This window comes from Biomphalaria glabrata, chromosome 1, assembly GCF_947242115.1.
Source record: "Biomphalaria glabrata chromosome 1, xgBioGlab47.1, whole genome shotgun sequence".
NCBI classification, from domain to species: domain Eukaryota; kingdom Metazoa; phylum Mollusca; class Gastropoda; family Planorbidae; genus Biomphalaria; species Biomphalaria glabrata.
In genome coordinates, this window is record NC_074711.1 from 6,852,909 (window position 1) to 6,869,336 (window position 16,428).

The 16,428-nt window shown below is 36.9% G+C and overlaps 1 protein-coding gene across 1 annotated transcript; it reads left to right on the forward strand.

Annotated features, from left to right (window-relative positions):
* Window positions 1-9,036: 9,036 nt before the first annotated feature.
* LOC106062251 (perilipin-2-like) lies at window positions 9,037-16,370 on the forward strand. Its single transcript, XM_056018961.1, has 10 exons — window positions 9,037-9,195; window positions 10,576-10,782; window positions 11,825-11,907; window positions 12,627-12,725; window positions 12,866-13,049; window positions 13,178-13,398; window positions 13,646-13,756; window positions 14,129-14,290; window positions 14,379-14,480; window positions 15,647-16,370. The coding sequence occupies exons 2-10, from the start codon at window positions 10,584-10,586 to the stop codon at window positions 15,920-15,922; spliced, it is 1,437 nt and encodes a 478-aa protein (XP_055874936.1). The 5' UTR covers window positions 9,037-9,195; window positions 10,576-10,583; the 3' UTR covers window positions 15,923-16,370.
* Window positions 16,371-16,428: the final 58 nt, after the last annotated feature.

Below are 16,428 nucleotides of genomic sequence, written 5' to 3' on the forward strand. Positions count from 1 at the left end.
TCCTAGTGAATAAACACCTGTATTTATTTCCTGTTAGTGTTACACTGTGTTGAGTTGCATGCCTATTCGTTGAGTGCCTACCCAAGAGTTATAGCAATTGGTGTCAGATAGTGGGATCCTCAACGAAAGGGGAGAGGATGGTCTAGATCTATGTATGGGACATCGAACGAGTCCATTTTCGGGTAAATCAACATAAGTTTTGTTTTTAGTTGATCAACGTTTTAATACTAGATGAACTAAGCTGTAAACAGTTAAAAGAGGAGCTCCGAGCCAGGGAGCTGAGGATCTTCTGTGCCAAAGAAAAAATGAGAGAACGCCTTCGACAAGCCTTGCTGGACGAAGATGAAGATCCGGACTCGTATCTGTTCGAAGTACAACCAGATATCAGAGAGCTCATGAATACCGTGACAGATCAGATGAACTCGTTCCAGGTACAGCTAAAAGAGGTCAACGAGCAGATCTGTACCATGATTAAACAGATAGGTATCAGTACCACGCTGAACAAGACTGATGAAACGTTTGATACCGTGATGAGCAAGACCGACGATCAGATGGCTACAATGTCGACAGGTATAAACAATCCGTTACTCAACGGAGACGCCGTTGACGGTGGCGCTGTCTATGACTGTAATAGCGAGCCGTGCAAGCTTGGCTCCTACGACAAGAACCCTAACATTTCTTGTGAAAGCACTGAGCACAGATCTGATCATGCTATCGTGATTCCTGCCTACACTCAGACGTTGAACAATAACTGTGATGACGGGACCTCCTCAAAGGGAGAATTCGAGCACCGGAAGACCTGCCAACTAAGTATTTGTCCTGATACCAGTATCAGCAAGAGAAGCGCTGATGGTGGTACAGCAGATGGACACATACGACGTTGTAAACGTGCCCCACAGATATGTCTTTCAGACACGCTTGAATATTATTCCGTGTTTGACAACCTGGCCTCCTGGGGGCCCACGGCATATCGAGAAAGCCTGCTGGAGCAACGTGTAAGACAAATGGTCTTGATGACCTACGCTATGACATCCACTGCATCGCTTCTCGCCATGAGTCTGCCGTCGGTGGTAACTAAGAGAAAGGCCAGACAACGAAAACGACTTCCCCTTAACCAAAGGCGGATCAATTGGAGCAAAAGGAGAAAGCGGCACCTGCAGAGAGCAGTGTGGATGGCTTTGTGGGAAGCACGCTCCATTCAATCTGTGACTCCCACTGACCGACCTCCACCTGCACTGACCAACCGTGAACATGTTTCTTTTCGGGACCAGTGCTTGAGGTGCGCACTAGCGCACTAGTGAACGTAAACAGGAAGACACTAGGAGGGAGATAATAACATTGCATCAGGGATTGTGAAGAGTCTGAATGTTTGGAAACTAAGAAGCCAGCTTTTGGTGCTGCCTGAAGGTTGTAGAAGGGACCTGGAGCGAAGCGGGGAAGGCTGTCGTTGGTCCACATTCGGGTTGCTGTTTAAAGGACTGGTAAATTAGTAGAAAGACTCTGAGGAAGCTGAAGGATGCTATGTGTTTGTCCTAGTGAATAAACACCTGTATTTATTTCCTGTTACACTGTGTTGAGTTGCATGCCTATTCGTTGAGTGCCTACCCAAGAGTTACAGCAATATATATTTTAGTTTGTTGATTTTTTATGAAAAATGTTTCTGGATCATTAGTTACGATGGTTAAAAGGCACTAAATCAATATTAAATGATTTGGGATAAAACCTTACGCTACAAGCAAAATCTTAAATACGGAACAATTACAATACAGTAGGCCTTTGTAATGTAATCAAACTGCCAATAGTACAGAATAGTACCTACGTATGGTACTATGTTGTGTTACAATAATTGCGCCTACAGCATTACAGGCGAACGAGCCCGTTAGTGTGATGCGGTATGGTATATATAGTGAACGTTTACGGCCCCTGGCCTCGCGTATTACACTTGACCCGAGCCCCGAGTACTGCTAAGGCCGCCTCTGAATATAAGTGTAGCTCCAGACTGCTAGTCCAACTGACCTGGGTAGGTGTATAACTCCTCTTTCATCAGCCTCTCACCCCCACATTTATCTTACTTAAGGTTACATCAGAAATCCTCAGCTGATACAAACACACACACACGCTCCTCGATATCCATGGCACCATTCGTATCTACGGGGTTGTCCATTGTCACCAACTTTTCTGTTAATATCACGATGGTAGAGATTATATTTTTATTCTATTCAAATTTCGTACTCGTTTTCATATATTAAATTCTAATTATTAATCCATCTTGTCTTGGACGAGGCCTACTAGCTATATCAGGCCCTTAGGTCGAAACTAATAAAGTCTCGTGCAAGAGTATGATGGCCTGTTTCTTACCAATTGCGTGGTTACTGATATTGTTTTTTTTTAAATTATTAATTAGTGATTACCTATCATGCAAATTGTCAATTACGACAACTTAGTTGAAGATAATACGATAATGCGTGTTTGTCTGAAATTCAGAGAATCAAGATGAACTTTTAAAACAAAAAAAAGACAAACTTTTTTATTATAGTGAGATTGATAAGACTACCACTTTTTTTTTTGGTCAAATAAATGTGGTGACGAATGTTTGTATGACTATTGACCTTGAAGTTATTTATACGCCCAGCTACACTATAATTCGCATTGTATTTTTAAGTTGTGGAAATTTCCTCAATGACGTCCTAAGGAATTCGATAGTGTTGAAATGCAGGTGAACGTGATAGGCCTTGATATGCGACTTGGGGAAAATGTAACATTTCACTCCTACAGCAAACTTGCAGGGGCGTTAATTCAATTTTGGTAAATCGCCGAGGAGGAAAAGGATAATAAGTACAGTACGAATTTTCACATAGATAGACCTTGTAAATATTTTCGCTTATAGTCTACACAAGGGGGAAAAATATTAAAATATATGCATGGCGTTCGTTGAGGTCGATCCTGTGGATTGGGGAAGGGGTGACATTTAAGTTATTGCCAGGTAAGCTTGGGTTACCAATTCCTGAACAATGTAAAATATCCATAATTTACTAAAGAACGTAAACTCTCTATAGGCAATGCTATTATATTGTCGGATCTGTTAATTGGCTAAACCAATGTTTCTTAACTTTTTACTTTCGTACCTCCTCCACAATCTTTTGTGTGTGTGTGTGTCACAATCCCTCTAATAGTGTTCCTCTAAAGGAGTGCTGCAAAAATTAATTGAGTGGGATTCATGGCGATGATTCGAGGCTCCGAGGCCAAGCGTTCTTCTGAACAATGAAAAATATCCATAATTTACTAAAGAACGTTAACTCTTTAAAGCCAATAATATTATATTCTTCTGTCATCGACAGCGCAATATTCCTCCCAGTAAAAAGAGTGCACGTCAAATTAAGAATGGTCAGTGCGGACCTATACTAAATAGAGGCTTTAGAGGTGAATTTAAAAAATGTACATTTGTAATGGGCTTGAACGTTATAACAACATCCTTTTATCTTGTAGCGGTCCTGTTTTGTTCACACAAAAGGTGTCGACAAAATGATGGTACGGCACTCTGAAGATTTGTAACTATTCCGACTTGAAAAAGACTGCGGTATTACACTGACGTCTTTGAATGTTCCTTTTGAGTTGTTTTCTTGCACGGGCATGGCGCGCCTCTTGCGCAAACTGTATAAAAGATCCTACTTAGAAAATGAAACCACTTCTCATCTGTCTCTTGACGTTTGTCTTAAGTGTACTGTTTATAGAAAACATGCACACACAAAAAACTGAACCACTTCCACAGGATCGGTCTCAGAAAAATACTGACTGTTAAATGGCAAGAAAAAATACCTGATACTGAAGTCCTTCAAAGACTGCAACGCATTCACAAAATCCTAATGCAGTCCCAGCTGCGATGGGCAGGCCACATCAGCAGAATGGAAGACTCCTGCATTCCTAAACAACTCCTGTATGGCCAATTAAGGGAAGCGCTCACAAGAAGTACAAAGAAAACGCTTCAGGTAAACCCTCAAAGCTTCCCTGAAAGCCTTCAGCATTGACACGGCCACCTGGGAGACAGAAGCACATAATAGAGCATATATCATGGAGTCGCGCTGTGACAAGTAGCGCACAAAATGCAGAGGACAAGAGAAAAGCGCTGGCAGAAGAAAAGCGTCAGATAAAAAAAACAAGACCAATGACATTAGCTCCAGCTGGAATAACCTGCTTAGTGTGCAGCCGAACATTCCAGGCTCACACATGTCTCACCAGCCACATGAGGAGGCACAAAACCCCAGAGCATAACCCTCCGTCCCCTGGATGACAAAAGTGTTTATCATCGAACCACGATAGACGAACTATATATATGTGTGTGTGTGTGTGTGTGTGTGTACTGTGATGGTCCGCAAAAACAAATACATCCACTTTAAAAAAAATATCAAGAGTGAGGCCGGCCCATTTCTTTAATGTTGTTGGATGATCCTTGCTTCGTGCTCCTTACACTGAGTCTTTTGACAGTGAGTCATGTGACCGAACCAGCTCAGCTTTCGTCTCTTCACAGTAATGAAGAGTTCCACCTTTTAGCTAACCAGAGTGTTAACGTGTAAGAGTACAAACTCATTTGTTCTCTTTTCCTGATGACACCCAGCATTTTTCTGTAGTATTTACTCTCAAAGGCTTGAATTCTTCTTTCAGCCTCAGCGTTTTGTGTCCAACTTTCACAACCATATATAATAGTACAAACCACTGACCACTAGCGGATCCAGAACTTTGGAGTGGGGGGGGGGGCGATTTTTTTCCAAACCCTAACCCTAACGCCCAGTAAACCCTAACCTTACGCATAAACGTGCATACAGCGCGCACGCACGCACACACACACACAAACACACACACACACACACATATATATATATATATAGGAATAAAAAAAGAAGCATTTCTCAACCTTCGGCGAAAAACAAAACAACTGGGGCAGCGCTATAAGGTTTTCTGGTGAAGTTCGGGGCGAAGCCCCGACGACAAAAGCGTTTCCTTGCTTTTTTCACTGTAGAAACGTATTCTCTTGACATCTGCAGCTCATTATTCATCAATGGAGTTCGGGGCGAAGCCCCGACGCCAAAAGCATTTTCTAGCATTCTTCATTGCAGAAACGCATTCTCCTGACATCTACAGCTCATTATTCATCAATGGAGTTCGGGGCGAAGCCCCGACGCCAAAAGCATTTTCTAGCATTCTTCATTGCAGAAACGCATTCTCCTGACATCTACAGCTCATTATTCATCAATGGAGTTCGGGGCGAAGCCCCGACGCCAAAAGCATTTTCTTGCATTCTTCATTGCAGAAACGCATTCTCCTGACAAGTACAGCTCATTATTCACCAATGGAGTTCGGGACGAAGCCCCGACGCCAAAAGCATTTCCTAGAATTCTTCATTGCAGAAACGCATTCTCCTGACATCTACAGCTCATTATTTATTAATGGACAAAAGCGTTTCCTAGAATTCTTCATTGCAGAAACGCATTCTCCTGACATCTACAGCTCATTATTTATTAATGGAGCGACAAAAGCGTTTTCTTGCTTTTTTCACTGCAGAAACGCATTCTCCTGACAAGTACAGCTCATTCTTCACAATGTAGTTCGGGGCGAAGCCCCGACGCCAAAAGCGTTTTCTTGCATTCTTCATTGCAGAAACGCATTCTCCTGATATCTACAACTCATTACCCATAAATGAAGTTCGGGGCGAAGCCCCGACGCCAAAAGCGTTTTCTTGCATTCTTCTCTGCAGAAACGCATTCTCCTGACATCTACAACTCATTACCCATAAATGGAGTTCGGGGCGAAGCCACGACGCCAAAAGCGTTTTCTTGCATTCTTCTCTGCAGAAACGCATTCTCCTGACATCTACAACTCATTACATAAATGGAGTTCGGGGCGAAGCACCGACGCCAAAAGCGTTTTCTTGCATTCTTCACTGCAGAAACGCATTCTCCTGACCTGAAGCTCATTATTCATACTATTAAAAAACGACCTTTCGAATAATGTTGTACTTGAAAAATATTCTAATTTGAATTTATAGGCCCATAATACATTGCAAATAAAACCGATTTGTTCCTTGAAAAGATAGGATACCTCACGTATTTAGATTTTTGCTTTGTGGATCGCCGCCGAAAAAAAAACTTATTCGATAAATAGTATTCAAATTGTGAGTAATAGTTCCAAATTTATTTAGCTAGAAAAATATCAGATTGAGTAAAGGTTGGGAAAAGGCGACTATGAAAACGTTATTTGAGTTTAGAACTCATCTCAATCATGACTCTTATACTGAAAAATTTCGTTTGAATTCTAACTTTTCCAATGCAAAGTCTTTCTTAAAATTCTTATGATAACTTCATGTGAAATTACAAAAACTCTGTCTGGAAATGGGAATGGCGGTAGAGCGAAAACAATTAATCCTCGCTCTATTACTAATTTCTGCTAAAGATTGCATTTGGCATTAAAGAATAGGTATGGGGCGACTCGATATAAGAATTTAATTTATAGTATATATAAATTATATTAGTGACAGATTTTTTTTATTTTGTAATTTCTTAACTATAATACAAAAAGAAAAAGTATTGATTTGTCCGATGGGGGAAATGCGATTGCATGTATCGCCCCTCCCACCTGGTACAACCCTTTTTCATTTAAATTTACTAATGATACAATTTGAGATTAGAGTGTGGTACGACATATTTACAATGGGTCACATATCAATACGTAGTTTATATTATATAGATATTCAACTAATTTTATTCACAAACTATGATTCTCCACAAAAGTAGGACCGCCCCCCAAGCACTCAGAGGGCTAGAGTGGGGAGGGCAGTACATGCAATCGCCCCCCCCTCACCCCACCGAATCGGCCAAAATACCAGAAAGGGAGCGACATAATATAAAATGTATATATTAATTCAACTAATTTTGTTCACAAACTATGATTTCTCCATAAAAACGGACCGCCCCCCCCCCCACTCAAAGGGTTTAGGTGGGAAGGGCAGAATAGGTATTCGTCCCCCCCCCCCACCCACCAATCGGCAAACAGGGAACGACATAATATAAAGATTGGTTAAAATATCAATAACAAGTTACAAGAATATATATATTTAATTGATTTTGTTAGCAGGCTGTGATTTCTACCAATGAATTGGACCGCCCCCCCCACTCGAAAGTGTAGGGGGGGGGGGCGGGATTGATACCATCGCCCCCTCCGACCCCACCAAATCGGCCAACATGCTAGAGGGGGGGGGGCGAAATAATCTAAAAATAGGTTGAAATATAAATAATTAGTATATATTTTTAACATAAGTAATAAATTCGTATACAAATTGTGTGAATCCTATACTAAAGTTCGTCCGCCCCCCCCCCGGGGGGGGTCGGCCGAGTGGGGGGGGGGGGGCGATCGCCCCTACCGCCCCCCCCCCCTGGATCCGCCAGTGCCACTGACGAAGAATACAATATTCTTTTTTCATTAAAACCACTTACCGGTATCTGATCAATGTAATCTTTGAAATAATAATGCTAATAAAGTGGTGTTCGCTTGATCAAATATAGATTTATAACTAGCCTACATTGAGATTTTGTTTTTGTTCACTGAAAAGACCTAGACTGCTTTATTGATCCATATGGGAATTTGTTATGATTACAAATACCGCCTTAATATCGCCCCACTCCATTGCCTACATGAATAGCCCATGGATAGCCTATTAACATTTGATTAGATTTTTACAGTGATGCCCAAAATACGGCCCGCGGGCCAGATCCTTCCCGCGACTTGCTTCCATCCGGCCTGCCGAAACGTCGGCACAAAAATATAGAAAATCCCCCCTCCCCCTAAAAAAAATGTTCAGAATTTATCTTTACCTACGTTAGGGCCTTCACTTTTTATTAATGGATTACTACCAAGGCATTTAACGTTTGTGCGTTCATGAAATAGTACTAAGAATCTACTAGGAAAAGTGAACGGATCTTTACTTTTTTTGTAGAACATAATACCATTACTAGCCAACATGTTTGTTTTTATAAAGAAAGTGTGGCTGTTTAAAAAAAAAGAACAACAAAATATGAACAGAACTTACGCCATTTTTTTTTTTTTAAGTGTAAAGAGAAAATTCAAATCCCCCAATAATTTAATGAAAGTACTAGATCCTCGGGTTTGAAATAAAATAGTTTCAGGTCAATTTCATTGTTTTTGTATCTTTTCCATCATATGGCTCGCAACACTAGTGTTGGAAATTAAAATGGCCCGCAGATTGAATTAGGTTGGGCATCACTGGATTAGAAAAAGACCATTAGTAAAGTCACTAATTTAGAAACTCTTCAGGACAGAAGACTAAAAAGTAAAGTAACAATAATACATAAAACACTGGACCATAATTTACAAATACAAAAACAATAAAATTATCAGAAAGACACATATATAAAGGCACATTTCTTATTCCATATGCTAAGACAAATTCGACTTTTCATTCGTACAGGTGCTCCGTATTCGCTAGCAGCATAGAACATGGAATGCGTTGCTTTACTCAGTCAGGAAATCCAAAAAACTTAGCAGAGTTTAAGTCACACTTTGGACGTCATATGGGATGACGACACGACCAGGCAGACATTGATTTATCTTGCAGTCTGTGGCATTTTAGGCTACGTCTCTAGAGTCGATCTTTTCACTTTGCTTCTCGAATGCCATCCTTGATACACTGCTTCTCGGATGCCATCCTTGAGATACAACTGCAGTTTGGGCGTCTGTAAGCCTATGTTAATCACCAGGCGCTGAAGCATTTTCACATTTTTCTACTTCTGATGTGTTTAACCATCCGCAATCCATTTTAGTATTTGATTTTAACTGATTAAGACCTGTTATTTAAACTCACAGCAAGTAAAACTATTTTTGAAAATAAATTCAAATAAAATCGTATGGGAATCATGGGATAGGGATTAGTCTCGACCATTAAAAAACAAAATAAAAACAATGATCACGTGAATGTAGAAGTGAACTTTGGACTTTAGACTGACCCTACCTTACCTTAGAATATTCCATTTCGTCGTTTACTCTATTAATAGAAGCTACTTCCTGTTGTTATTACGTATGAAAGCTTATCATTTGTCTGTTGACAGACCGAAGAATAAAACTGCAGGTTCATTTCATTATTTCTCAGATCAACTGATAAACAGCGAAAATATCATTGGTACAAACTGAGTAAGTTAGAAGATTGTTCTAGATAGTATATACTTATTATACTAGACTATATTCTATATTATAATGTATAACTATATATTATAGTAATAAGACAAATAACTTAGACTTAAATAAGTATAGGTACTAGGTAGTCTAGATGAGTAGATCTAATTTATAGTAATTTCAAATAAAAATATATTGGCTACGACCTACATTAATAATCTAGATTCTAGATCTACATTTCAACATTATAGAATATAGATCTAATAATAATTAAATAGTTAGACACTACAAGTACAAGACACATGTCACATGTGTAGATCTAGATGTCTACATTATAATTAAATAGTTAGACACTAGTCTACAAGTACAAGACACATGAAATGTGGTTACCTTAAAATGCTGAACTGAATGTCACATGTGAAATGGCTGAAATGCTTCAGGCCCTAACTAGTAACTTAGACTTAAAAGAGTAGTAGGTATTTTTAAAAGTAGCCAGGGCCGGCCTTAGCCTTAGGCCACTGCAACCTATGCGGTCGCAGTGGGCCCCACGCTTTCATGGCCCCGCGCTAATTATAAGTGTAAGTTATTAGATTAAACCATTATAACATATATAATAACAGGTTTTCCGCGGCTCCTGATTTTCAAGGGCCTCCAGGAAATCTCCTGAAATTATAAAAATCTCCTTAAAAATGGACAAGATTGTCATTTTTTGGGGTAAAAAAAAAAAAAATAAACAGCTTTGTGAGCTTTCATTTCATGAAAATTTATTGCAAAGACGAATGTATTTTCTAACTTAAAAAATCTTAATTTTGACATTATGCTAAATCCCTACCCAGACTAGGCCTCGCACAATCCTTTTCGCATAGGGCCCTGCAATTGCTAGGGCTGTCCCTGGGAGTAGCCAGTAGGAGGTAATACAATCAACAATGCCTAAAATACGATCAATAATATTCTAATCTAATATTTAAATATTCTAATAGTGACCATAGGTTTTCTAAGACACAATCAATATTTAGATCAAGACTAGACCTAGATAAAAAGTAGATTGTATCTGAAGTTATGGTGAGTGCTGAAAAACAATCTTAAAACTAGATCTATCTACACTATTCATTCGTATATATTGTCCTTCCCAAATTAGATTCACATCTACATTGCTAAGATAAATGCCCCACAATTTAAAACAAAAATATTTTAATTAAAAGCATTATATAGTTGCTTTCACATACTGGATAACTGAGAGGACCTTTTACTGTTTCTAGCAGCTCATGGTCATGATTGTAATCCCTCCTATGTAGTAATAGAAGCTGTACAGGTCTATTCATACAGTTTTTAGTGTCATTCTAATCTTATCTATTTCATTGTTAACTGTAGTAATTGTAGTACTTTCTATCATCACAGAATCCAAAATGCCTAGTGACGAGACAATTTTCGTGAAGTTGGGAGAAATCCCTGTAATAAATGATGGTTGGACCACAGCTGTCAATTGCTACTCCAAAGTGAAGGAGTTTAACAACCTGACCAAGTTGACATTGAATGCGGCTGAGAGTGGTATCAAGAAAGCAGTAGAAATCACTAGCCCTGTAGTGACTAACTACAAAGCACAAAGTATGTAAACATTTATTTATTGTATCACATTTAAGATTTACAGAGTGACAAACTGCCTTATTTAAAAATTACTGTTACAGTGGGGTTTTATTTGGAGGTGGTGGCTAAATGGTAAAGGGCTTGGATCCAAACCTAGGGGTCCTGGGAATTTTTATTTCGGGGACTCCACCCAGCTCTAATGGGTACCAGACTTTAGTTGAAAAAATGAAAAGGCTGATGTTTGTTTTGCTAGCCCCATGACACCGTTAATAACCGTGGGTTACAGAAATAGATGTTGCTTGAGGTAGCTATGGTGAATAGAGCTTTTAAAGAATGCTGAATATTCTATTTCCTTTCTACCGTTTGATTTATTTTGATAATCTATTTCAGTGAATTTTGATTTCTCAAAGTAACAGAAATATACAACTATTCACCCATTCTGTCTTCTGCTTAATATACCATGTCAGTCATTCCCTCACACATACACACATGCTTGCACACACACACACCTACATTTATTACAATTATTTCAGCAACAGTCTAACTTTTTTTTTTTATAAACAGTGAACAAACAATTTGGAAAAAAGACCAACCAATGGGCATTAGAGCTCAAGATATGTACACAAAAATAAACATCTAAATAGAAAAAAAACTCACAGGCACTGTTACAAAACATTTTCTTTTAGAATACATTGAGTCACTGTAGATAATAATAATAATAATAATAATCTTTATTGTCCGTATGGAAATTTGTCTTACAATTTGTGCATTACACCAAACAAAAAACATTATAACTATACCCTATTATCTCATTAACTCATTATAACCAAAACCTTGTATGACATAGCAGCTGAGAACATTATGATACTCAGTCATGGCAAAAAAAAGCCAATCTAGAAGAAGATTCTTAATAAAGTGAACAGAGACATATTCGCTTTACCATAGTTTACAACTAATAGAGAAAACTGTACTATTTGTCAAGGTTTAAGACGTTATTTTTGTATTCATTAAAATATTTTGAGAATGTCTTTTAGTTTTTTTATCAAAACTATATTTATTACAGTTGACAGTGTCAACACATATGCCTGTGCCAGGTTAGAGGATATAGAAGCCAAGTATCCTGTAATCAAGCAACCAACTAATGAGGTTAGTTTTATGACTTCGTTTCTGCTATTTTCGAATTCTGTGGAACAGACCGTCTTGAATCACTTGCTTACATGTATTTTTAAATATAACACTTCTAAAGAAATGTAATATATTTAACAGTTGCTATAGCATCTCAGTTAAAAAAACTTTCCTTCATTGCTAAGAGTTTTCCAATCAAATCCTTATATATAATATAAATTATATTTAAAAAGGCAATGTCTTTCAATCCTCAAATTATAAAGCATGCAGAACTTTTCATGACTGCTAAGACCCATAAGTGACATTTGATATATGCTAATTTTCATTTTAGCACAATACCTCTGTTCAATTTCATGGAACCATCTGGGAAAAAACACTACTTGACTTCACAAAGCTTATTTCATCAACTTATTAAAGACTTTAACTTATTTGTTACATAGCTTCTACTTGATCAGAAAACTTGCTACAACAACTGACTAGAAACTAACTTGTTAATGTTACATCAAGTCATTTTACCAATTTTACTGCTACAACTAGCTCTTTTTTATCTCTCATATGACCTTACTTTTGGTCATACAGTGTTCACTATTTACAATTTAACGCTCAAAATTCACCAGAGTACAATAAGTTACAATAAGTTAACTATTTTATCTGTGACAGGGGTAATGTCTTTTAAAAAAAAAAATATATTTAAATGTTTTTCTTGTTTTATAGTTTAAGTTGTATTTTTTTTTTTAAAGTTGAAAGATGCATGCTTGGACTATGTCCAGCCAGTTGTTGGTAAAGTCAAGCCTGTGGTCACTTATGCCCAAGGAGTTGTAAATTCTGGAAAGAAAAAGGTAACTTTACCCCCCTCCCTCCTCTGTAGCATTAAAATAATTGTATATATATATGTTATTGTCTTATAAACAGATGCTTTAGTATTTTTAGTTTTAAACAGTATCAGTGCATTATTGTAATTTTGTTTTTTTTTTACCAGGTAAACGATATTAAAACATGTGGCAGTAATTTAGTAACTGGGGCTCGTGACCTTGGTGTTGGTACTGTAACAAGAGCAGTGACCATGACCTTACAGACCCCACCAGGCCGTTTCGTAACAAAAACAGTGGATGGTGCCCTATCATGTGCTGATGATCTGATGGACAGATACATTCCTGAACAAAGTATGTATCTTTTTTTTTTTTTTCGTATTGTTCAGATGTAACTTTATCATGATACTAGTTTCACTGTGTTCAACCTCATAATACATTTATGAAACTTATGTTAGTAATTGCTTTTTGTTTTGTTTTAGGTGAGCCAGTTGCTAAAGATGATGATAACAATGAGATTGAAGGAGCTAGGCCTGAACAAATGACCCTCATGGAGCCAAGCCCTGAAAGAGTGGCTGTGCATTTCAAAACTGTCAGTACAAAGCTTAGAAGACGAATGTTTCAAAAGGCTATGAGGGACTTCCAAGGGGCAAAGCTAAGAACAATGGAAGCTGTTGGGAAATTGCACAATACTGTGGACTTGGTAAGAGCATTTTGAAAATAGTTGTTTCGAAAAACTCTTTTTAGTATGTGTTACAGATAAGTCAGTTACAGATATGTCATTAAACTCAGAATACATTTTAAAGATACTAACATGTGTAGAGAGTGATGGTTTTATTATTATATGACATATATCTTTACACTTGGTTATAAAATTAAGAATGACACTTTTGATAAACTTGTACATTTTTGGAATTACATTAAAATCAGAAACGTTTTTCTTATTTTAGATTGATTATGCCAAGAATAATTTGAACTCCGCTAAGGACAAAGTGGAAGATTTGTGGAATAAAATCAATGAGACTTCAGAAGAATCACAGGACAAACCAGAAACATCTGGAGTAAGTTATTTTTAAGATTGAATCTATAAATGATTTAATAAATAACTTTTAATTGTTTAACATGTTCTAATGTTCAGAAAGTTCTACTACTATATAACTGTTGCTAAAAACTTAGGGAGGAGTTTTTAAGTGTAAGAGCATTGAGCTGATAATCTGTTGGACTGGGTAATGGTTTGATTCCAGTTAGTGGCTCATTAACTAAATTCTGGAATTCACTCAACAATTAGGTTTTATGTTCGCTAGAGGAAATTAAAAGCATTAGCTGATGTTTGCTATGCAACATATTTATGAACAATGAATTAGTTGAAAATATTTTCATTTACAAAAAAATATTTATGTTGGCAAATTCTGAAAAGTATCTTGTACTTCTAGACTTTCGAGCAGCGTATTGTTTCCCTTGGACGTCTTTTGGCAACAAGAGTTAAAAATGGAATATCAACATTAGAAAAGGCGTCAGCCGAAGTTGGCCAGTTTATCAGACATCCAATCAGCAAGACAGAAGAATACAAGCATTTCATATACATGTTCAGCACAGTAAGTCTGTTTCTTAAACTAGACATTACTTAAGCCTTGCATTTGATTATCTTCATTGGTACTAAATCTATCATTCATTATGTTTCAGGATATTTCAAATTTTAGTGTAAATAAAGCAAAGGAAAGTTTGACCTATATTCAGAACAGATTGGCTCAAATGGCAGATAATGTGGAGTCTGCTGAATGGCTGGTAATTTTTTTTAATCAATTTTTTTTTTCTTCTTTATGTGCTACAGATAAAGAACACATGCATCATCATATATAACTGTCTCAACAGACTCACAATCCACTTATCAGGCATTCACACATCACTTCAAGCCTAGAAGAGCCAACAACTTTTAGTCTGATATAATCCACCATATAATGGGAAATTTTAAAATGTTATTCTGCAATGGCTTCAGGGGCATATTATATAATTGGAAATGAAAAAGCAGTCAAAATGTCAAAAAGCAAGGTCATTTATGGAATACCAATAAAAAAATGGAAGCTTTTATATCCACTCTTATGAAACAGTCAAACATTCTATTTTAGAGTTCTTATCCCACTTCAGATTTGCCTAAGTACCTCAGCAAGCCTGTATAACTGTATGGCATTGCAGAAGAAAACAGCATGATACTTTCAAAATCTCATGTCTAGAAAACAAAGAAGACATATACAATACACACAAGTTGTTTTGTTTTTTTAAGACATTAGTCCCTGTGAATGATTTTAGATCATCAAATATATATTGAATTCTTGAGTTCATCTGGAAACATTTTTAAAACATGCTCCTATGATGCCCTAACCCATTATGGCCCTACCCTACTTAATCCTTTCACTGCAGGTCTTAATGGGTTCATTTGTACATAATTAACTTCAGTTTCTCACCTCCATGCAAACGCAAGTTTAAATCTTTAATCAAATTTTAATACTTGATCATTTGTAACTCTGGAACAATATTGATACACGTCAGCCCTTCACACTGCCATCCTATTAGTGCAGATGGTTGGACACTTGATTGTGTACTGTTTGAGACTGGACTTGTAAGAAATGTTTTAGAGTTTGAATGGGATTCCCACCTAGATAAAACAACTTAGAAGGAAGTTGTGTACAACAAAGGCGAATTGTCATATTTGTGTATTTTGTGTCATTATTTCATTTGATTGCCATAGATTTACAATATTTATGGTTTAAGATCTATAATAATCACACACTTTCTTTAATTAGCTGTGTATAAAAAAAAAATTTCTGTGCACGTGCCAGATTCCTATTGTTAATTTTTTTTTTTTTTTTAGTTATCTTAGAGGCAATGTGATAATACTGTGTACCGGTACTAAGTTTGACTCAAGAACTATATTTTTCTTTCTTTCTAATCAGACAGTAGACATTGATATGAGTGACATTGATTTACAAGAGGATGATTTAAACATGTCAAGACTTTCGGAAGATTCAAGTTCTGATCATGAGAGCAGAAAAAACAGATTTGAGACTTCTGTTGAGCAGCCTGAGGCAGGGGAGACAACCTTGAAATACAATGAGGAATCCCATCCTGCAAATGAATCTAAATATGAAGATGTCAATTCAGGTCAGGAAAGTGAAGAGGATGACGAAAAGAAAGAAGATGTCAGTGACCACAGAGAGGAACATGAATAAACTGTTTGACTTTCATTCATCAATTGTAATTCTGATTTTTTTTCGTATTGATAACTTGATGTAATAGATAAAAGTATTTTGTTGAACAAGTTGATGTCATATTAGAGAACAATTTTGATTTGCTGAATGTCACATTAGAGAACAATTTTAATTTGCTAAATGCTACATTAGAGAACTAGGTTGATTTGCTTAATGTCACATTAGAGAACAAGTTTGATTTGTTGAATGTCTTGTCAGGTGATTTTTCAAACAATTCCTTTTGCATGTAGATAAGTCCATGAAAGCTCTAATGGATACATTAGTTTGTGAACTTTATGTACGGTATTAGACATAAGAAAAATTGTTATTTAATTTAACATTTAAATTTGTGCAAATGAGACTTTAAAAAAATTACATCTGAGCTGTTTATAAAATGTCTAATTAAACAAAAGACATTGATATGCAATGACCAAGTGTTTTGTGTTTTTGAGTGCGTGTGCAAAAATATGTTCTTTAAATATATCTCT